This window comes from Dendrobates tinctorius, unplaced genomic scaffold, assembly GCF_039654945.1.
Source record: "Dendrobates tinctorius isolate UK_male_01 unplaced genomic scaffold, ASM3965494v1 ptg000021l, whole genome shotgun sequence".
Lineage (NCBI taxonomy): Eukaryota > Metazoa > Chordata > Amphibia > Anura > Dendrobatidae > Dendrobates > Dendrobates tinctorius.
Window position 1 is genome coordinate 43,833,454 of NW_027361689.1, and position 24,018 is coordinate 43,857,471.

The window sequence follows — 24,018 nt, forward strand, 5'->3', positions numbered from 1 at the left end:
TAAAGAGGACACCGCACCAGCCGCTGCCATTGAGTTCGCAGCAGGAGCTGCAGTGTAAGGACTTCCTGACATCTGCGCTATTGGACCGCCGTTATCTAAACCGTTGTTCTTCACCTTCAGAATGTCCTTTGATTTAATGTACTGTTTGTCTCCCTACATCCTTTTCCATTCATGCTGTTTAACCCTTTACCTCCCTGCGTGGAGTATTTCCCTTGTAAATAAGGCCTGTTAACCCTTGCTCTGCCTCTTGCCCATCAATGCATCCCGTGTTCCTGCTTGATACCTTTCAGAACACTCATCAGAAGGATTGTAGTTCATCCTATTAAAGTCAATGCACTGAGGCTGAATCCAGGGCTCTTCTCCTCAGCCTCCACTAGGGGGCCTGACTGCAAAATCCATGAATCATCATGATGCAGCTACAGGGATGGAGCAAACCATTCCAGTCTGAAAGGGAAGTAACAGAAGATCAGCAGCGAGAACATAACTATATCTATAGATACTGTACTTTGCTGGAAATTCTTCTAAGATGTTTATATGGTAAGTGTATGTAAAAAATACTATCCATGAAACTTATCCTCCTCCCCCTTTAATGTAGAGTGGAACATTCCTCTCAGTAATGGCTGGACTCTGCCTTCTTTAGTTCACACAGTGACTGGCAGCAGCATGGAGGGTGAGTGCACACCTGTGCTTGGAGTGAGTGCAGCCTGCACCGATACATTCTAGCAGCAGCAGGGAGGTTGCTGACTCTGTTGTTGGACTTGTAGCAAACTCTCAGCTGTGAGAAGTAAGAGGAGCAGAAAGGTCTCTGCAGAAACAGAATAGACATGGCTGTGCTCCTTACTGATTTTTAGCCTTCATCCCCCTGTTTAAAGGGGTTAATCTAATGTTTTTAAATGGGTATTTGGAAAAACAAAAACTGCTGTAATTTACTTGTTAAGAAAGATCCTCTCTGATATAAAGAATGGAAGTTATTTATTTTTTTTTTTACTTTAAGGCTGTGCGCACACGTCTGGAATTCCCACGGATTTTATGCGTTTTTGCCGCTTTTTTCGCCACGAAAACGCTGCTAAAACACATAAAATGAGCAAGCCATTGTATTCAATGGCATTCCGCACATGCTGTTCTAATGCTGCGTATTTTCTGCGGCAAAATCTCATCGCGGAAAAATACGCAGCCTGCTCATTCTTTGTGCGGAATCTCAGGAATTCTGCACCCATAGGAATGCATTGTTCTGCTTACTTTGAGGTTACATGAGGCTGTGCCCACCATGTGCAAAGTAAGCGGAAAATGTGCGGATGGTACCCACAGTCTGGAGGAGAGGAGATTCTCGTCCAGGCCTTGGGTACCATATCCCTGTAAAAAATAGAATTAAAATAAAAATGGTGTTTTTCTCACCTTCCGGTGGCCGACGCAGCGTCCCCGGGCCTCAGCGATGCTCCCGGCCGTTCCCAGGGATGCCTTGTGACAACGACCTTTGATAAAGTCGCGGTCTCGCAAGACCGCTACGTCTTCAAAGTTCATTGTTGCAAGGAATCCCTGGGAACGGGATCGGCCGGGAGCATTGCGAGGGTCAGGAACGCTGCGTGGGACGCCGGAAGGTGAGAAAAACACCATTTTTTTTTTTTTTAAATTATTTTTAACTTTATATCTTTTTACTACTGAGGCTGCACAGGCAGCCTCAATAGTAAAAAGTTGGTCACACATGTTAAACACTGTGTTTGACGAGTGTGACCAACCTGTCAATCAGTTTTCCAAGCAATGCTACAGATCGCTTGGAAAACGCATTCTGCAAGCTAATTACACTTGCAAAACGCTAGTTAAAACATGGGGAAATACGCGGGAATTACACATGCAGATTTCTAGCGTATTTCCCACAGCAGGGAGTTGTGGAATTCCCGCGGCAATTCCGCAACATGTGCACATAGCCTAATAGCTTATATCTAATTGCCTAAGTTACTGGCCACCTATATCTGTAAGCAGTGGCCAGTCTCCTAAGCAAGGAGCGCAGCGCTTTAAAGCCATTTGCTGTGCAGCTTGTAAGCGCTGCTCTGAAGCTTCTTTTATAGCCAGCAGTGCAGAACCCCCAATGGTGGGGAGGTCACTATACTGTATGGAAGCCTGTGGGGAGGTCATTATACTGCATGGGGGGCCTATGGGGAGGTCATTATACTGTTTTGGGGGGGCTATGGGGAGGTCATTATACTGTGTTGGGGGGGCCTATGGGGAGGTCATTATACTGCACGGGGGGCTATTATAGTATTTGGAGGGCTTAGTGGGCCCATAATACTTTATCTAGGGTTATATGGGGGCCATTGTACTGTATGCAGAAATTATACAGTGTTAAGGTTTGCGGGGGACAGAATTCAGGGATGGACTGGTGTGACAGAGAGGCTGGGGGAGGGACCAGTATAAAGGAGGCCGGAAATTCCCGGGACGATGAGTCAGCAGACTGGGACAGAGGCAGCAGGAGACCGTGGGAGCGACTGAAAGCTAGAGCGACTTACCAGTGCCAGGGAAGACGCTCACCGAGGACTCCAGAAGGACGGTGCCAAGGCGATCATCCGAGACTTGCTGCCCCGCTCCAGCCCGCGGCCACAGTTCAATCCGCGGTCGCTGCTGCCTCCACTCAGCCCGCGCCTGCGGCCTGCCCGCGGCCGTCTCACTCCAGCCCGCGGCTGCGGCCTGTTCCCCACCACCTGCAGCCGCCCTGCTCTCACCAGTGGCTGCGGCAAGTACAGTGCCTTCGGTGGCCACCACTGTCCCGCTCCGGTCCGCAGCAGGGGCAGGGCCTCTGCTGACCCCGGATTCCCCGTCGCAGCCGTTAGCTGCGCAGATGGCCTGTCATTCGCCACCACACATCGCTGCCACTTGCCCCAGTCCGGGGGCTGCGGCCCATCTGTCTAAGGACTCCGCCGGGGCCTGTGGGGCTCCAGTGTCATCAGCGCGCCAGAGCGCGCGAAGACTTCGTCAACGCCTCAGCAACTGGGCCCAGCAACTACTACGCCAAAAGACAACCATCCCGAACGGCGAGGGACGTCTGCATGGCTAAGTTGACTATATATTTAAGGACCCGTAGTCGGCCATACCGCGGCCCTACAGTGACCGGCTATTGCCGGAAGTAGTCGTGTTCTACTCGTTTGTGTTTGCTTGTATAGAGCCCCTGCGAGGGCAACCTGTGTTACTCCTTTTGGTGATCAGGCCGTGACTGAGGAAAGTTCCCTCTAGTCTTATAAACATTATTATAGAAAGCACCAAATTGTCTCGCGACTCGTCACTGCATCCTGCGGACCTGCAAACACCACATAGGGTCCCTCATGCTGTGGCGAGGCCATTTGTACTGTTTGGAGGACTAGTGGGGGGCCATTATACAATGCATTGAGTACAGTGTGGGGGTCACAGTTGGGAGATCTTACTGTGTTGGGGTCACCATACTCTGCTGGGTGAGTTGAGGTGGGGTACAGTAGGGTCATCACATTATATTTGTGGAAGGTACTGTGGAGGAATTCACCATGGGGGTATCATACAGTGATTGGGGAGCACTTTTGTTGGCCTTATACTTTATGAGGGCAATGAAAGGGGAATCTATTGCTTTCATAGGAAGCAAGTAACTTTGTAAGGACTGAAAAGTTGTGAGCTATGCTCCTCTGTGACCGCGCTGAATATTAATATATATATATTTTTTTTGGGGGGGCGGGAGGTGGACCAATGAAAAGTTCTGCTATGGGACCCCTAGTTTTCCATGTATGCCCCTGATGATCGTGTGCTCCTCCCATGCTACAGAAGCAAAACTGCCTCAGCTATCCGGATCGGAGAATGCATAGTTCAGGCCGGCTGTGCCTTGATGCCGCTGGCAAAAACTGTCGATCAACAAGCCGTGCGCTCCTTCACATACTACATGAGACAACGCCTATAAACTATAAAAGCCTTTAACGCCTTCCCAACCAGGCACATTTTTCACTTTTGTGCTTATATTTTTTTTTCCCCTCACTCCTCCTTTCTCCAAGAGCCATAACTTATTTTTCCTTCAACATGGCAGCATGAGGGTTGTTTTTTTCGTGAGACGAGTTGTTCTTGTGCTGTAGAATGACCGGAAAATGCAGTCCGCCAGGATTCTTTGGAGTTAGTGTTCACAGTTGCTTTTTCTTCTATTTAAATAAGAAAAAAAATGAACCTTTTTATTTTTTAATAAAAAAGTTTGTATCTCCCATTCTGGGGTTCCAGAAGAAAATTTAGAATTGAGAGTCCTCATTGATTGATACCATCTTTTCAGTTAGCCATTAAAAGGTAACAAATTGCGAGCTTTCGAGACTACGCAGGTCTCTTCATCAGCCTAGACTAAAACAAAATCTGAAGAATAACTTATTTATATACAAGACAGCACAAAAATAATGCAATAGCTAAGACAAGTGATGTGAAGCGGAATAGTCATTATGGGAGAGGGATAAACACAAATATTGGAGCAGTTCATAGATAAGCAGTGTGAAGGTTTTATTGCCCCCTGATTGCCGTCTGGTTCTGTGTTGTGATGGCCCCAGAAGGTCTGAGGAGCAAATTCCTTAATTGATGTAAAAAGATATAAATCCATGCGACAGATTCATTCCTGCACTGAATGTTTGGAAAGTTTTCATAAATTTGTACTCAGAGATTCTTCTCTCTTTCTGAGATTTGAAGTTACCTTTTAATACAAGTAATTTAATGTCCATCATGCTATGACCGGGGATACAGAAATTTTTTGCCACAGGTAGATCCATTCCTTTTTCTCTTATTGTGTGTCGATGAGAATTCATCCTTGTTCTCAGTTTTTGCCCTGTCTCCCCCACATACAGACCCTCAGTTGGACATTTAGTACAAATAATTAAGTACACCACATTAGATGTGATGCAGCTGAACGTACCTGGGATCTTGTACTCCTGATGTGAGTTGGGGATCTTTATCTTGTCTGTGGTCATTATAAATGGACAGGTTTTACTTTTTTTCTGGTTGCAAGGAAAGGTTCCTGCAGCTGTTGGAGAGGACAGGGAGCTTCTGACAATGATGCTTCTTAGATTTGGGGGCTGCCTAAATCACAGCAGTGGGGGGGTCTCGAAATATGGATTGTAATTGGGCATCTTTTTGCAGTACAGGTTGTAATTTCCGTGCAGCTCCCCTTAGCACCTCCAGTTTTGGATTGTAGGTGACTACTGGAGGCACCCGGTTATTCTCTTCTTTAGCTTTGTATTATAGGAGGTGATTCCTTGATATTCTGGTGGCCCTTGTAATTTGGTTTTCAATTGTTCTTCGATGGTAGCCCTGATTCAAAAAGGTTTTTCTGAGGCGACCAAGTTATGAGTTAAGAGTTATGGAACCCCATTTTCTGGGGTTCCATAACGCTTGATTTTTTTTTTTTTTTTGCACGGAGGGCTGCTATTTTCTACTGTATCACTTTCTAGTACATATGACGTTTAGATCACTTTTTAGTACTTTTTTTTACTGTGTCGAAGCAATCCGAAAAATGCCATTTCTGCAGTTTTGATTTTTCTTTCCCTTTTAAGTTTACTGGAGGGGTTATTGTTTATATTAATATATTGGGCTTTTACCCACAAGATGATACCAAACGTGCTTTTTTTTTTTTTTTTTTTATATTAAGACTTTGTTAATGCTTTTGCTTTGTAGGGAAAATGTTGGCAGCGTTCTTCGATAAACCTGGAGGGCCGGAAAATCTATACGTTAAGGAGGTTCCTCGTCCCATCCCAAAGGAAGGAGAAGTACTGGTACAAGTCCATGCAAGTGCCCTGAACCGAGCAGATTTATTACAGGTGTGTTTTGTGTTAACTCCTTAAAAAGGATCTTGAGTTGAGTAAAATGTAATTTTGCTTTTTTTTTTTTTTTTTTTAAAGCTATAGTTTGATAACTTCAGGTGGGCACTATTACATACTTGTTACTGGAAGCGTACACTTCTTCCCCTGTATGACGCTGACCAATCATAAGCAGGCAGATATACACAGCAGATAGAAAAACACCCCCCCACAATAGCTTAGAAGAGGCTTTCTCCTGTGTGAGTCATGTAATCTACTTCACTCATTGATCTCGCTGCACAGCTGTGTGTATTACAAAGTGATGTAAGTAAAGCAGTCAGTGTGGGAGGAGGGTCAGTTCAGTAGAGCTGATAACACTGTGAGGAAAGAGATAAAGATGTGTTTGTATAATACAGCTCAGCTCAGCTCTGCTGTATTTCCCTCACACTGACTGAAATGAAAAGTGTTTGTAATCACGCTCCTCTCTGCTATACTCCCATCACTTTGTAATCGCATACAGCTACTCGGTGAAATAAGTGAGGAGAGCATACTGTCTGTCATTGCATGTCTCACACAGGATAAACCTCCCCCAAGATATAGTGGGGTAGTGTTTTTTTTTTTTCCCCTCTATATGTTGCTGCCTGCTTATGATTAGTCAGCCGCATACAGAGGAAGAAGCGTGGTGCTTCTCCTTTTCACTAGTCTTCTTGCTGTAGCACACTTCTCCCTTATGCTGTTCGCCCTGTCTCTTGCCTTGTGATTACATGTACTGGTGTATATACATGTATGTACCAGAACACAGTGCCTATAAAGCAGAGCATCATTAACAGATGTACCGTAAACAGGGAGAATTTGTCTAGCATTGGCAGAGCAACTCACAGCTAACGCTGCTGTCTAGCATGCAAGAGGTTGTGAGTTTAAATCCTGGGCATGACCACACTCTAAGAAAAGAATGAATCCATGAATGTAGGGAGCTCAGATAAGTTTATCCGCTTAATGTAAAATTACATACAATACCGTTCAAAAGTTTGGGGTCACCCAGACTATTTTGTGTTTTCCATGAAAACTCATACTTTTCTTAATCAAATGAGTTGCCAAATGAATTTAAAATCTAGTCCAGACATTGACACTGTTCGAAAAAAAGGTTTTTATTTGAAATAATAATTTTCTCCTTCAAACTTTGCTTTCGTCAAAGAATGCTCCCTTTGCAGCAATTCCACCATTGCAGACCTTTGGCATTCTAACAGTTCATTTGCTGAGGTAATCTGGAGAAATTTCACCTCATGCTTCCAGAAGCCCCTCCCACAAGTTGGTTTGGCTTGATGGGCACTTTTTGCGTACCATACGGTCAAGCTGCTCCCACAACAGTTCAATGGGGTTGATCTGGTGACTGCGCTGGCCACTCCATTACAGATAGAATACCAGCTGCCTGCTTCTTCCCTAAATAGTTCTTGCATAATTTGGAGATGTGCTTTGAGTCATTGTCCTGTTGTAGGATGAAATTGGCTCCAATCAAGCGCTGTCCACAGGGTATGGCATGACATTGCAAAATGAACTGATAGCCTTCCTTATTCAAAATCCCTTTTACCTTGTCCAAATCTCCCACTTTACCAGCACCAAATCAACCCCAGACCATCACATTACCTCCACCATGCTTGACAGATGGCGTCAGGCACTCTTCCAGCATCTTTTCAGTTCTGCGTCTCACATATGTTCTTCTGTGTGATCCAAACACCTCAAACTTGGATTTGTCTGTCCATAACACTTTTTTCCAATGTCTGTGTTCTTTTGCCCATATTAATCTTTCCCTTTTATTAGCCAGTCTCAGATATGGCTTTTTCTTTGCCACTCTGCCCTAAAGGCCAGCATCCCGGAGTCGCCTCTTCACTGTAGACGTTGACACTGGCGTTTTGCGTGTACTATTTAACCCCTTTCCTACATTAGATGTACTATTCCCTCCATGTGACTTGGGCCCAAGTCCCATGGACGGAATAGTACGTCACATGCAATCAGCGGCGCTCCCAGGGATGACCAGCCAATGCGGAGCAATGGACTTCAGACATCACTCTCTTTCTCCACTGGTCAGGAACATACAATCTTCCCATAGGGCAACGCTCAGGTTTATCCTCCTGAAATTCCTCCAGGGCATGTCTCAAATCGGGCGAAATGGCAGAAAGAACTACCCCCTCAAATTCTCCCTCAAAATCAGGAACACAGTCCGGACATGTTCCACATGGAAATCCCAATCACTAGAAAAGATCAAACTATCATCCAGATAAGTTTTTGGTCATCTATCTACAAAGTCTCGAAAAATGTCATTCATAAAAGGATTGGAAGACAGAAGGGGCATTAGAGAGCCCAAAAGGCATCACCAGGTACTCAAAATGTCCCTCTGGAGTATTAAACGCCGTCTTCCATTCATCCCCGTGCTTGATGCGAATAAGATTATACGCCCCCCTGAGGTCAAGCTTGGTAAACCAGCAGGCACTCTTAACTCTGGAGAATAAATCAGACATCAGAGGTAACGGGTACTGATATTTAACCGTCATCTTGTTAAGGGAACGATAATTAATACACGGTCTTAATGAACCATCTTTCTTGGCCACAAAAAAAACCAGCGCCTAAAGATGACGAATATGACCCTCCTCCAACGACTCCTTAATATAGGACCGCATAGCATCATGTTCGGGTACAGATAAGTTGAAAAGCCGACCCTTGGGAAATTTACACCCAGGCATCAACTCAATTGCACAGTCATAACTCCTATGAGGAGGCAAAGACGCAGACTTACTCTCACTAAATACATCAGAAAAATCAGCCACATAATCAGGAATATCAGGAGACTGAGGAGAGGTGGAGAAAACAGGAGCGTCCCTAAGAACACACTGACAACCCCAACTCACCACAGACCCAGATTTCCAATCCAAAACTGGGTTATGAGTTTGCAACCAAGGAAAACCCAGAACAATAGTATCATGCAAATTGTGCAGCACCAAAAATTTACAATTTTCTTGGTGGTCTGGGGCAACTCGCATTATCACCTGGGTCCAAAACTGAGGTTTATTCTCTGCCAAAGGAGTAGCATCAATACCCCTCAAAGGAATAGGTGTCTTCAGAGGCGTCATGGACAAACCACAACGTTTAGCAAAGTCCAAATCCATCAGATTCAGAGCTGCTCCTGAATCCACAAAAGTCTTTATGGAAAATGTGGACAAGGAGCAGATCAGAGTAATTGCCAAAAGGAACTTAGGTTGTACACTGCCCACAGCAAATGTGTGTGCAAAACATTTCTCTCGTTTAGGGCAGACAGAAATAGTATGAGAGGCGTCTCCACAGAAAAAACACAGCTTATTACGCCTTCTAAACTCCTGACGTTGCGCCCTAGACAACACCCCATCACATTGCATAGGTTCAGAGATTTGTTCAGAAGGTGGCAGCGCCTCCCGTGTAGTTTTACGTTCACGTAAACGCCGATCAACTTGAATGGCTAATGACATAGAGCCATCCAGACCAGAGGGAACAGGAAATCCCACCAAAACATCTTTTACTGTCTCTGATAAACCTTTCCGAAAGAGAATTGCCAAGGCCCCATCATTCCATGTAGTAAGGACCGCCCACTTTTGGAATTTTTTACAGTATAAGGCCTCTTTCACACTTCAGTTTTTTGCATCAGTTCAAATCCGCCAAAAAGTCATACAAGCGGATCCGTTGTTAACTGATGTGAATGGATGGCACAGGATCCATTTTCAGACGGATCCTGAAAATGAGGAAATTTAAAGGAAAGAGAGAGAGAGAGATTTTTTTTTTTTTTTTGTCCGGCACCCAGAAAGAATTTCGGGTTAAATGAGTGTCTGGAGGATCCGCCACAGAAAAAAAACGTTACAAGGTCCGTTTTGAAATCTTTGAGGATGGTGACGGACAGCAACTTTTGCCGGATCCTCAAAAAAAACGGATGCAACGGACAGCAATCCGTCACAATCCGCCATTAATGCAAAAAAAATTGAGGATCCGTTTTTTTTCAAAACCTGGCGGATTGTGACTGATTGTAAAAAAACTGAAGTGTGAAAGAGGCCTAACTCTGCAGGATCCTGACCCTGGTTTAATGCCAACAGGGTTCTCTCAGCTTCATCAACAGCATTAGGTTCATCATACAACAACCCCAAGGATTGAAAAAATGCATCCACATTAGTCAGAATAGGATTTTCAGGTGTCAGAGAAAAAGCTCAATCCTGGGGATCGCAGCGCAGCAAAGAGATGACAATTTTAACCTGCTGCACAGAGCTCCCCGATGAGTTAGGCTTCAAGGCAAGAAATAATTTACAATTATTATTAAAATTCAGAAATTTAGACCGATCCCCAGAAAACACATCAGGAGTAGGGCTCTTTAGTTCAGCAACATGTGACTGAATGAGGTAGGTAGAAATTCCCTGCACTTCAGCAGCAAGTTGCTCCACACGATCAGACAGTTGCTTAATCTCCATTAGGAGAGAAAAAAAAATCCTCCTACGGCCCCAGAGAAAAAGGAAAAAATATAAAAAAAAAAAAAAAAAAAATTCTGACTTTTTTTTAACAATTTTTTCCTGCTTTTGAGTACCCTAGAATCTGTGGTATGGCTGGTGATTCTGTTATGAATGGGTCACCGAGGAGAAAAAAAGCAACACGCTAAGTCTCAGAAAACCAGAGAGGCTGGTAACTATGCAGATTGCAGATCCCTGATCCTAACACACAACTAGCAGCAGTCGTGGAGCGTGCCTACGATGGTCCTGGACGCCTCATCACAACCGGAGAGCTAAATAAGCCTAAAGTAAGAAAATAGGAAAACTAACTCCCCCAAAGGAAAGGCAGCCCCCCACATGTATTGATGGTGAAGCAAGATGAAAACACAAACAGGCAGAAAAATAGGCTGAGCAAACGATGGGGCCAAACTAACTTGAAAGGACAGGAAAGATACTGTCTGCAATCTGCCAAAAAACCCTACCCAAAATAATGTCCAACACTTCTGATAACAAAATTAAACCTGAAGTCACTAGACTTCTCCCACTATCAGCACTCTGAAATATTCTGAGACAGAGCAAAAAAGAGGCCAATCTAATAAAGGAAAAAAAGGCAAATTGGCAAATACAGATAAATAAGAGTGGAAATTCAGCACAGCCCAGCCGGGCTGGCTACCACACAAAAACTGAGTTGACCAACAAGAGCAAGTGTGAACATTAGCAAAAACAAACTTAACTTGAGAAGACTGGAGCAGAGATGAAGTCCAAGACCTGACAAGCAGACTGAATCACCAGCAACAGGATAGGGCGTCGGCTGTCTTATATCCAGTCTGATACTTCAGAGATCCAATCATTATCCTCCTCGTCAGGTGGCAGACCATTACCAATTAAACTAACCTCACTACCTCCTGTCACCACCAGAGGGAGAACGGAAGGAGAACTCCCAGCTGGTGCAGCAGAAAATTAGCTCATAACAGACCCCCTCAAAGTGACTTCAAATGTGATGTGGTCCCTAAAAATAAAATGGTGTTATAAAAATGAGAAATCGCTGGTCAACTTTTAACCCTTATAACTTTCTAACAAAAAAAAAATGTTGGTTCCAAAATTGTGCTGATGTAAAGTAAAAATGTGGGAAATGTTGCTTAAGTTTTTTTGTGCCGTATCTCTATGATTTAAGGGCATAAAAATTCAAATTTGGAAAATTGCGAAATTTTCGCCAATTCCCGTTCTTTTTCACAAATAAACGCAAGTTACATGAATGAAATTTTACCACTAACATTAAGTACAATATGTCACGAGAAAACAATGTCAGAATCACCGGGATCCATGGAAGTGTTCCAGAGTTATTACCTCATAAAGGGACAGTGGTCAGAATTGTAAAAATTGGTCTGGGCATTAATGTGCAAACCACCCTTGGGAGTAAAGGGGATAATGAAGCTGCCAGTTGAGGACCTGTGAGGCGTCAATTTCTCAAACTACAGACTCTAATGTACTTGTCTTGTTGCTCAGTTGTGCAGCAGGGCCTAACACTTCTCTTTCTACTCTGGTTAGAGCCTGTTTTTGTTCTCCTCTGAAGGGTACACTCCGTTATAGGAAATCTTCAGTTTCTTAGCAATTTCCTACATGGAATAGCCTTCATTTCTAAGGACAAGAATAGACTATCGAGTTTCACATGAAAGTTCTTTTTTTCTGGCCATTTTGAGAGTTTAATGGAACCAACAAATGTAATGAACTAGATTCTCAACTAGCTCAAAGGAAGGTCAGGTTTATAGCTTCTCTAATTAGCCAAACTGTTTTCAGCTGTGCTAACATACTTGCACAAGGATTTTCAAGGGTATTATAACCATCCATTAGCCTTCTTACACAGTTAGCAAACACAAAGTACCATAAGAACACTGGAATGATGGATGTTGGAAATGGGCCTCTATACACCTATGAAGATATTGCATTACAAACCAGACATTTGCAGCTAGAATAGTCATTTACCACATTAACAATGTATAGAGTGTATTTCTGAATCATTTAATGTTAGCTTCATTGGAAAAACTGTGCTTTTCTTTCAAAAATAAGGAAATTTCTATGTGACCCTAAACTTTTGAATGGTAGTGTATGTGATTGTGGGTGTGAGCCATGGTTATTACCCATTTAAATGTGACGACTAATCTCTGTGATATTGTAGTATATGGTATAAGTGATCATAAGTACAAGTCCTCTAAGGGTACTAAATAATAAAGTGAAACTTTTTAAAATATAAAATAGAAAGTCGAACCACCCAGAATAAAAAAATAAATACGGTTTTGTTTTTTTTTTAAATTTATTTTATTTGGTATTACTGCATCCACAAATATCCAATCAGGAAAAGCCATAACGAGAGAAAATAAAAATTTAAAATTTTGTGCTTTTTGGTCACCACACCCCGCCCCACCAAAAAATTGTTATGGCTCTGGGAAGGAGGGGAAGAAAGGGGTTAAACAAGAGTAAATCAGTACATTTATTGGTTTTCTAGAGAAGAGGAAGATATGCACCACCCCCTGGTGCCAGCCAGATCCTGGGTCTAGAGGCGGCGGGGACGGTGGTGACACTCGGTCCCGGGGTTGTTGGGCAATGGAAGGTTGGAGATCGGGTGATGGCGCTTCTCACTGGAGGAGGTAATGCCCAATACGTAGCGGTGCCTGCATGCCAACTCCTGCCAATACCGCCTGCCATGAGTGATGATGACGCCGCTGCCATTCCTGAAGCCTGGCTCACTGCCTTCCAGCTCCTGCACCTCGTAGGTAAGTTTCTCTGCTGACCCCATTCACTTGCTGATCGGCTTGGTCGCCGGTTCCTGGTCTTTATCATGTCCGGTCTTTACAGGTAAAGTTCAGAAAGGGGAGACTGTGCTGATACATGCTGGAGCTAGTGGCGTTGGTACGGCCGCCATCCAGCTGTGCCGCTTGGCTGGAGCAGTTCCCATCGTAACAGCAGGATCTTCAGAAAAAATTGAAATGGCCAAGAAACTCGGAGCTACGGCCGGGTTCAATTATAAAGATGAGGATTTTGGGAAAAAATGCCTGGAGGCCACAAATAGTAAGTTCATCCATATACATGTCTTGGAAACTAGCAGCCCATTCACATACTGCAGGGTTGTTCACCTTTGGGAACAATTTTTATTTTTTTACTTCAGTACATGGGTTTTGTTAAAAATGTTACACCATTTGTACCGGGAAATGATAGGGCATCACAGAGGCTATAGAAGGTCAATAATGCGAAAGGTTTAATGAAAGTCACTTACAAAAATGACTTATAGCCCCAACTGCATGCATTTAAGTGAAAAGGAAAAAGTCCCCAAATGTGTACAACCCCCTTTAAACCCTTCACTTCATACGTCACCATTTCATCGGAGACTCTCTCGCTGAGCCGGCGTCTTTCACCACACATTACAGTTGATTTAATCAGTGGTTATGTGCCTAACAGCCGTGGGTGGAGCGCTCGTCGGTGTGACCATGATGTGATCGCTGGGTTCCGATGGATTGTCATGACAGCTGAGGGTCTGCTGCCGTGGCCGGTGTTCATAGGAGATGGGGATTTTCTGCAAAGCAGAAGCGATCGGATGATCTGCTTATATTGCAAAAGCTACTCCCGGATCTCACACACACACTGCAGTGACCAAACACAAATTTTATTATGTTTTATTTGGGGTTGGTGGGGAAGAGGTTTGCTTTCATTATTAATTAGTCCTCTTGGGGCACTTTAACCTGCGATTGTCTGCATGCTTTTATTGTATACTGCAATACCTAAACCCCTTAGTGACAGCCAATTTGGTACTCAATGACCGGGCCAATTTTTATAATTCTGACCACTGTCACTTTATGATGTGATAGCTCTAGAATGCTTCAACAGATCCCAGTGAGATTTTTATTCGTGACATATTGTACTTCACGCTAGTGGTAAAATTTCTTCTTCGATATGACTTGCGTTTATTTATGAAAAAGACGGAAATTTGGCAAAAATGTTGAAAATTTTGCAATTAATAAATAACATTTCCCACATCTCTACTATCACGTCAGCACAATTTTGGAAACCTCATTTTTAATTTTTTTTTGTTAGGACGTTATAAGGGTTAAAAGTTGACCAGCAATTTCTTATTTTTCCAACAAAATTTACAACTTATTTTTTTTTTAGTTTTATTTTATTTTTTATTTTTTGGGACCACTTCACATTTGAAGTGAGTTTGGGGGTCAATATAACAGAAAACAACCAAAAGTGACACTATTCTAAAAACTGCACCCCTCAAGGTATACAAAATCACATTCAAGAAGTTTATTAATCTTTCAGGTGCTTCTCGAGAAATAAAGCAACGTGGAAGGGAAAAAATTAACATTTTTACTTTTTTCACAAAAAATTTACTTTGGAACCAATTTTTTTTTTATTTTCACAAGAGTATCCGGAGAAAATGGACCACAAAATTTGTTGTGTAATTTCTCCTGGGTGGGCTGATACCCTATATGTGGGGAAAAGCCACTGTTTGGGCACACGTCGGGGCTCAGAAGGGAGAGAGCACTGTTTGACTTTTTGAACGCAAAATTGGCTGGAAATAATGGTGGCGCCATGTCGCGTTTGAAGACCGCCTGATGTAGCTAAACGGTGGAAACCCCCCCCCCCCAATTCTAATCCCAGCCCTAACCCTCACTTTATCCCACTGTAACCCTATTGGGAAAATGGAAATAAATACTTTTTTTTTCTCTTTATTTTATTATTTTTCCCTAACTAAGGAGATGAAAAAGGGGGGTTTGAATTACTATTTTTTTTATTTTGATCACTGTGATAGGGTCTCACAGTGATCAAAATAAACCAATAGGAAAAATTTCTTATTGGTGCCGGCTGGCAGATCTTGGTGGGCACACTGCGCATGCCATTTTCTCCTGGAAGAAGACGCTGGCGGCTCGGGGGACTTCATGGGGGGTTGTAGGGACAACCAAGTAACGGCGATCGCAACACTGGCGTCGTTAAAAAACCACCCCGAATAATATTCTCTGGGGTCTCGGTAGCCAAGACCCCTGAGAAAGTCCGACTCTGGTGGGGCACTGTATCCAATGGCACTTTACTTCGGTACAGCTGTCAACGGTTTCGACGCCCTGAAGATGCCGATACTGTTAAGTTTTGCAGGACAATGGCTGTACTGGCCCATTTGGTGGAATCTTCCCAATGGCTTATCCGGCCCTGCTCTGGGTTTATTTTGATCAATACGGGTTTCCATCTGTCAATAGGTGACTGAAGTAATTTGTGGTTCATCTCTTTTAAAGGATTAATAAATATGGTAATGAATTTAGTACCGCAGCGGTAGGTGCAGTGCGTGGTTTTCGCTCGTCTTTTCTTCTGGTAATTGGTGGCTGCTTATTCTCTTCCTTCTGAGAACTTGTTGCATCTGACAGATCATTTGTGTATTACTGCCATTTTTACAAACGTGTTTGCTTTGGACGTCAGAGGGTTAAACAAGCCTGGAGAATCAGGCTGCCACCGTAGCGCATTGTGATAAGTGCAGGGAGTGGCGGTTTTCTTTCATACATCAGTAAATATGCTGCGTGGGGTTGGTGGAGGGCATTGTTTGAGTATGAATTAGTGATCTGGCACAGGAGCGGGCGGGCACGTGAGGTTCTCTGCTTCTCCAGCTGCCCATTGATGGAACACATGCCCATATATGCACCATGATAAATATACAGCACATAATTTTTATTTCTATAGCGCCGACATATTCCGCAGCACTTTACATTTCAGAGGGGACATGTACAGACGATAGACATTACAGCATAACAATAATCACATAGATCATAACAGATACCAAGAGGAATGAGGGCCCTGCTCGCAAGCTTACAGTCTAGGAGGAAAGAGGGGAGACACGAAAGGTGGGTGGTAACAATTGCCCTGATTGTATGGACCAGCCATAATGTTAAGTGTGTAACAGTACAGACACAGAGGACTGAACCTGGTTATGGTAAAACTTTTGGCTGTGCCACACAGGGATAGTTAGGTTAATGTGTTGAGGTGATAGGCCAGTCTGAATAAATGCGTTTTCAGGGCACGCTTAAAATTGTGGGGATTGGGGACTAATCGTATTGACCAAGGAAGTGCATTCCAAAGAATTGGCCCAGCACGTGTATAGTTTTGGAGATGGGAGTGGGAGGTTGATTATTGAGGATGCTAACCTCAGGTCCTCAGCAGAACGGAGGGCGCAGGTAGGGTGGTATACTGAAACAAGGGAGGAGATGTAGGGTGGTGCTGAGCAATGTAGAACTTTGTGGGTGAGGGTAATAAGTTTGTACTGGATTCTGGAGTGGATGGGTAGCCAGTGTAATGACTGGCACAAGGTAAAGGCATCGGTGTAACGATTGGCGATAGCAGAAATAAGGTTTCTGCAATCCAGCATGTGCACGTTCAGTTCCCAGCAATCGGACACAACCGTGAAACCTGGAGAGAATACAGAAGTGGCTCATCACCACTTCTGTCTTTTCCTTAGGTGGTTATATAGCATTCATTGAGCACTATGCAGCAAATGGAAGTCCCACTCCCAGAAACTTATTATAAGTTTTGTTATACACATGTTTATTTCCTTTGTGTGTATTGGAACAACACAAAAAAAACCGGGGAAAAAAAAGGCAAATTGGACATAATTTGCCACATAACCCCCAAAATGGTCCTGACAAAACTGTTGGTACCCTCAACTTAATATTTGGTTGCATGCCCTTTGGAATAAATAACTGAAATTAATTGCTTTCTTTAAATCAACAAGCTTCTTACACCCCCTAGACTGGAATTTTGCACCACATCTTTTGTAAACTGCTCCAGGTTTCTCATATGTGAAGGCGCCTTCTCCCAACAGCAATATTAAGATCTCTCCACTGGTGCTCAATGGGATTTAGATCCAGTCTCATTGCTGCCATTTCAGAACTCTCCATCGTTTCGTTTACATCCATTTCTGGGGGCTTCTTGAAGTATGTTTGGTTTGGGGTCATTGTCCTGCTGGGCAGTGACCTAGGACGCAAACACAGCTGTTGTGCATTCACTTTCTGGCCTGCCTCTGGTTGCTAGTGAAGGTAGTGGAGCTGGTTGTATTGACAGAGGAGTCGCAAGTTCTCTTTCCGGGCTCCCTCTGGTGGTTACAGGAGGTAATGGAGCTGATCTAATTGACAGAGGCTTGCCACCTGATAATGAGGACGACGATTGGACATCTGGAGTCTGACTGGATTTAAGACAGCCGACTCCCTCTATCCCTGCTGGAGATTTTTCCTGCCTCCTGAGGTCTTAGTTTCCAGTTCAGTCCCTGCATGCATGCCCAAGCTAAGTGTTCTTTGAAATTGTTCACATTTGATTTGGTTTTGTCTATTCAGTTTTGTGTGGTCAGCCTGCCCTGGCTGGGGCTGTGCTGAATTTCCATCCTTATGTTATTGTTTGTGTCAGTTTGTTTTTGTTTGTTTTTTGTCCCTTATTAGATTGGCCTCTTTTTGCTCTGCTTTCAGAATTTGCCAGAGTGCTGATATAGTGGGAGAAGTCTAGTGACTTCAGTTTTTGCTATCAGAAGTGTTGGACATTTTTGTAGGGTTTTTTGCGTTATTGCAGACAGTGTCTTTCCTTTCCTGTCCTTTTTAGTTAGTGTGGGCCCCATCGTTTGCACAGCCTATTTTCCTACCTGTGTTTGTGTTTTCATCTTGTCTCACTGACAATATATGTTTGGGGGCTGTCTATTCCTTTGGGGTCTGCTCTGGGGCAGTTTAGATTTCCCCTTTTCTTGCTTTAGGCTTATTTAGTTCTCCGGCTGTGTGGAGGCGTCTGGAATCATCGTAGGTACGCTCCACGGCCACTGCTAGTTTTGTGGATAGGATCAGGGGTCTGCAATCCGCTTAGTTACCAACCTCTCTGGTTTTCTGTAGCTTAGCTTGGTCTTGTTTTCCTTCTCCGGTGACCAAATCATAACACACAACTTTCTGACACTGGGCACTACATTGTGACCCAAAATCCTTTGGTAATCTTCAGATTTTATGATGCCTGGTACACAGCCAAAGCATCCAGTGCCAGAGGAAGCAAAACCATCCCAAAACATCTTTGAACCTCCACCATATTTGACTGTAGATGTTCTTCTTCTTTGTAGGCTTCATTCTGTTTTCGGTAAACATTAGAATGATGTGCTTTACTAAAAACCTCTATCTTGGTCTCGTCTGTCTGCAAGATTCTTTCCCAGATGTATTTTGGCTTATTCATGTACATTGTGTCAAACTGCAGTGTAGCTTTTTTATGTCCCTGAATTTCTTTGTAACTTGATTTGGGATTGCTATCCTGTGTTGCAACCTTTCCTCAATTTTTCTCTGCTGTCTATGTAGATTAGATACCTTGCCCTGGGTTGTAAACCTCTTGATGTTCCTTTGTCTATGTGTGCAACATAATCAAGATCTCTGGAGATGAACTTGTAACGGTGAGATTGAGTCCTCAGACATTTCTCTTTTCCTCTTTCTGTTCTCCATGCTTAGTGTGGCACATACAGACACAAAATGCAATAATTTGGTCAACCTCCCTTTTTCATCTGGTTTCAGTTGCGATTTGTGCTAACCATTTTGTCAGGTCCATTTTGGGGGTTTTGTATGAAATTATGTCCAATTTGCCGTTTTTGTTTCAATACATACAAAGGAAATGAACATGTATAACATGTGTAATTTCAATAATTTTCTGGGAAAAATACTTCATTTTCTGGATCAATTTCATGGGGCAAATAGTTTCGATCCTGACAACGTTAAAAAATAAAAACTGTCTTTTTAGGATTCATTTTTTCCATATGTAATAAAATGAAACAGAATAAAACCTTTACCCATTAGGTATTTAGATGCAATTGTAATTTAATAAAACATTCAGCAGGTTGTGGTGTGAAACATTAACAGTACAAAATATAAACAAATAGCTTTTCTCTAAAATAGCATAGCAAAAAATGAAATATTAATTACATTACCCCCAAAAAACAGTGCTTTGTTTTTAGCTTGCATAGTGGCGGCTGCAGGCAGCCAGTTATATTGCTAGTCTGCAGTGTTAATTGGTTTATTGAACTGCTAATTTGTCAGATTTATTTTTGGGGGTCTCTGGACCTGGGATTATCCTGACCCTTCCATTTGGCTTTATCAGATGTTGGTGTGGATATCATCTTGGACTGTGTGGGCGCCGCTCACTGGGAGAAGAACTTGGAATGTCTGAACACTGATGGCCGCTGGGTGGTTTATGGGCTCATGAGCTCTGGAGAGATTAATGGAGACTTGCTGGCAAAGCTGCTGTGGAAAAGGGGAAGCCTCATTGGCAGCCTTCTGAGATCTCGCTCCAGTGCGGTAAGTGACCACCCTGTGTCTGTGGCCTATCATGGTAGTTGCTTTCAGAGGCCCCTGAAGAATACAAGAAAAGCGACATCTGCAGCACGTCAGATTTATATGTGGAGGCATGGAAAGCAAAGACAAAAACTAATTCTGTGCAAAGTACATGTTACATGTCCAACCATACAAGTGCTGTGCATGTGATGCACCTTGCAAAATTTCTACTCCATGTTTCACTATACAAAGCGTCTGTCACATATCGGGCTCGGACTGCCCCACCGGAGAACAGGTGAATTCCCCAGTGGGCCTCACCCCTACATAAACACTTGACTCACCGTGTACAGACGAAAGCAGCATTTCATTATTAATTAAGTCCATTTTGGAACTAAAACCAACAATGGTCAGAGCTTGTAATAAATACTATGACTGAGACGCACCCAAGTGCTCAACATACCAACCAAGACCGACAAAATGGTGCAACTAAAGTCTCATAAAAAAAAATATATTTTTCTGTCTCTTATCAAAGTAAAACAAAATAAAAAGCAGGGAAACACAATGGAGGGCTACACATGCAAATATTTTTTGTTATTTTTAGGCTTGTAGTATAAGCCTCCCAGTGCCGACTATTCTGATCTGCATAAGAAATATAAAGTAAAGTATATAGTTAAGAGCACTTGCATCGTGTGATGACGGGTTGATCTAGTTGCATTGTTTCCCTGGTGCCCCAATGCGTGTTTCGCCCTACGCTTCATCAGGGGGCGGGTCACAAAAGGAGCAGGAAGGTGATTGTGTTGCTGGGGAGACAAGAAAATATGTATATATGCAATTCTAGTGTGCCAAAATGAATCCATATGAAAGAATATGTGAAGAATATAATAGTGTGATATTTAGACATACAGATTTTAATAATAGTGGGGAAAGTGAGTGCATGTAAATACAAATGTAATATTTGTTTACTAATGTGTGTGAAAGACAGTGTAATAAAAAAAATCCATAAAAATCTTGTTTTTAAAAATGTATAAATAAAATACATATAGTTATAAAACTATTCTACTTTGATATTTCTTTCATGAGACTAGTTGCACCATTTTGTTGGTCTTGGTCGATGTGTTGGTTCATTTTAGAACGAAGTATGAAGTGAGCTACATATAGATAACATTTTTTTTGGTTATGGCCACACCCCATATACATTCTCACATATACAGTATAGTGCATCCACAAGCCCCTCAGGTCCAGTGTTGGTTACCTTCCTACCGTATGCAGCGTAAGGCTTATATCTCCCATGTACCTTACTAGTCACATGCCGCCTATGTAGTGTCAAAAACATGGCTTGCATATAGTTAGTCATTTGCCCCCCCATATACAGTGTTAGCCATATGCCTCTCATGGTCATTACTAGTCTTGTGCATCCTATGTACAGCAGCAGACATACTATACGTGGCTCCTATATACAGTGTCAGTCATATGCCTTACAGCTGACACTGTATATGGGGGAGCGTGTCCTTGTATGTGCAGCTTCTCCAGCTTTTTCTCCTGAGTGCTTCCTCCATGGGCAGACATTATAAAATGATGCTTTCCCCTTGTGCCAGCCCTGATTACGTCCCTTAGGAAACCCTATTAACCGCTCCCCGACGGGCGATCCCGCTCGCTGTGGCTTCCAGATTAGGGCAGTAAAGTTTCAGCCTCGTTCCATCCAGGACACCGGGGAATGGCGCTCGTTCCAGGGATTGTATGCCTGTAATAAATCCTTCTCCTCTCTGTGTCGCAGTATAAAGCGGAGCTGGTGCGGGCGTTCACGGAGCAGGCGCTGCCTCATTTTACCTCCGGGGGTGCCATTCACCTGCGGCCAATAGTGGACAGTACGTTCCCACTGCAGAAGATCGCCGATGCCCACCGACGCATGGAAGACAACAAGAACACCGGGAAAATCGTCCTTCAGATCCCCGTGTAACAGTGGAAGAGAAAATGCCGCCTTGTATCCGCCGGTCACTGATGCAGATCATTGCTTACTACTGACGGGTGAATGACGGGAACAGATACGCTCGCCAGTCACCGCCATGTAACTATACAGAGAACACTCTGACATGTCTGTTCCACTAATTTCCAGCCTTCCTATGAAATCACAATGATAAAGTTTCTTGTCTCTGATTTATATATGTAAATACAAGCAATTTACTGCCTATTAAAATTTTCATCCATTCCTGAGATAGACTTTTTTGTCCCTCCCCCCCCCCCTTTTGTTTACAGCTCATTGCCTTGGAGACCGACCACCGCTGCTAGACGGTAGAGCATGTGCAGCGCTTACAAACTCTTTTCTATTACGCTTGTAAGCGCTGTGTTGAAGCAGACCAGGAGGGCACAGTTACCTCCTCATTCCCTGCTCCGCTTCATTGCAGTGATTACAAACTAAAACAGGAGAGGTGGTCGGTCACCTGGGCAACAAGATGTAAACAAAAGAAAAAAACTGTTAATATCTCAAGAAAGGCTGAATATTTTAATAAGCAGTAAATTGCAAAAGTGCTTGTTTTTACAGGCGCTATCTGACAATACCCATCTATGAAAGCGAGAATGACCCTTAACTAGAAAGTCCAGAGAAATGAGGCCATCCCATTATATATCATCTAGAAACTTTTTAAGTCTGCTGCAATAAATTCTACTGCACCTGCAGTTTCCTATATTGCGCACTCATACAACATTTTAGGACCATTACATTGGGGGTATAACTTGAAGCTCTTGGGCGCCAAAGCAAAATCTGTACCTGGGCCCCCACTTGTATGTGCCGTTTAGAATACTGGTGTCCTCTTATGAGGTAAGAGTCCATTGGTACTGAGGCCAGGTGTAATCGTTATATCTGCACCCCTATGGCTACATTCCTATACTATATAATGGTCCCAACCACAATCTAGCTTCCTTTACAAAAATAAAATATGTGGTTTGTAGTGAGTTGCTTGACTCACTTCAAGGGTGACATCTTTTTAAAGTTATGTGATGATGGGAGTTCTGCTTAAATGATTGCTACCGGTAATAGGAAGACATGAAAGTGTTTGACCCTTTAAATTCTTGTATATGCACTTGTTTTGCTTCTGAATGTCTCCTTCACTGCCTAAAACATGCCTTTTAAGGAAAATTTACCCAAATTGCCAGTTAGGTTCAAAGAGTCAAAATCATAAAACTTGAAGAGATAACTTAAAGGAGATCTGTCACTTAAAATAAAAAAAATACATATTTATGGTATCTAAATGCAGCTGTTCTGCTGAGTCTGTTGTTGTATTTCTTTTGTTCCTGCTCTCTTCCATTCCTGAGATATGACCCCATCTTCTCTGTATGTAAATCTTTCGCTAAGTGGGCGCGGTCTTCTTGAACACCACGCCCACTTACTAACCATGCTGAATATAGTTAAAGGATAGAATGGGCCATATCTCAGGAATGGAGAGGCATAGGAACAAAAGAAAAACAACGCCAGATTCAAGAGCACAGTGGCGCTTACACTGCCTAAAAAAGAAAGCCATTTCTTTTTTGGCAAATAAGTCTCCTTTAAAGTGTCAGTGCTTTTACTCAGTGTGGAAAAAAAGTCTCCTATCCAAAATTAAACATTTTGCTATATATGACAAGTGTATATTTAAGATAACCCTCTCATAGATGATCCTGCTGCCTTTCCTTCATTCTATTCCAATTTTTTCATCTTTACATTCCATGGAGAAATTGCAGACTGCGACAGACATTTTGTATTTAAGGCTGTGTTCACACGTTGTGTTTTTTCGCATTTTTTTTGCGGATTTACCAAAAAAAAAACGCTTAAACGAAGCTTCCTATTCATTTTAATGCATTGTGCACTTTTTGTGCATATTGATGCATTTTTTTTTTTCATTGATTTCGCGGAAAATTCTGCATTTCTTGCTATTTTGTGTGTGTCTGGGGACGCGCGGGAAAAAAACGCATAAAGTGCCTGAAAAAAACACGCGTTTTCTGGGAAGGAGTCCTGTTTTTATGCAGAAATTTTCTGCATATGTGTGCACATAGCCTAAAAGTCACAGCTATGCTCCCTCCACTGCCCATGACACAGAAGGGATAGTCTGATTTGTAATCAGTGCTGGTCTATCTATGTAGTTTTATACAGATTACAGGAACAGTATGGTGGTTGTTTTTTATATCCATTATTTTTATATGCTGCTATATGATATTCAATAAATCTTTTCTACATCTTGCTTAAGATTTGTGTGCATAAATTGATCTTCAATGAAGATGTTAAAATGTGCAACATGTCAGAAAATTGTCAAAATTGTCAATATTTAGAGCGGATTTCATCCTTTTGCAATGGAAAGTGGGAAATCTGACACACAAGATCCCCATGTAACAAGTGCAGATTTTGCTGAACATGGCTCAGAATAAAAAGTGCCGGCTTGGCACTCTCTCCAATCAGAGGCCTCC

At 42.9% G+C, this 24,018-nt stretch overlaps 1 protein-coding gene and 1 long non-coding RNA gene across 4 annotated transcripts in view; one reads left to right on the forward strand and one right to left on the reverse strand.

The window, feature by feature from the left end:
• Positions 1-382, reverse strand: part of LOC141083861 (uncharacterized) — a 65,630-nt gene extending 65,248 nt beyond the window's left edge. Inside the window, exon 1 of the long non-coding RNA XR_012230846.1 lies at positions 284-382. This is a non-coding gene — a long non-coding RNA (uncharacterized lncRNA). The remainder of the gene's footprint in view (positions 1-283) is intronic.
• A 32-nt stretch (positions 383-414) lies between these two features.
• Positions 415-23,800, forward strand: TP53I3 (tumor protein p53 inducible protein 3). Of its 3 annotated transcripts, none has more exons than XM_073568340.1 (6): positions 415-537; positions 5,653-5,795; positions 12,774-13,041; positions 13,124-13,336; positions 19,412-19,608; positions 21,359-23,800. In XM_073568340.1, the coding sequence occupies exons 2-6, from the start codon at positions 5,658-5,660 to the stop codon at positions 21,539-21,541; spliced, it is 999 nt and encodes a 332-aa protein (XP_073424441.1). In that variant the 5' UTR covers positions 415-537; positions 5,653-5,657; the 3' UTR covers positions 21,542-23,800. The 3 variants fall into 3 exon arrangements, with proteins under 3 accessions (XP_073424441.1, XP_073424442.1, XP_073424443.1); XM_073568341.1 differs by lacking the exon at positions 415-537 and adding an exon at positions 604-670; XM_073568342.1 differs by lacking the exon at positions 415-537 and adding an exon at positions 669-784.
• The last annotated feature ends 218 nt before the right edge of the window (positions 23,801-24,018 follow it).

What these genes read in the sequence shown, in the direction of transcription:
- TP53I3 (XM_073568341.1), top strand. An exon ending in ACCGAGCAGATTTATTACAG is followed by an intron (nt 5,796 to 12,773) that starts GTGTGTTTTGTG and finishes TTGGTTTTCTAG; the next exon opens with AGAAGAGGAAGATATGCACC. An exon ending in CCAGCTCCTGCACCTCGTAG is followed by an intron (nt 13,042 to 13,123) that starts GTAAGTTTCTCT and finishes CGGTCTTTACAG; the next exon opens with GTAAAGTTCAGAAAGGGGAG.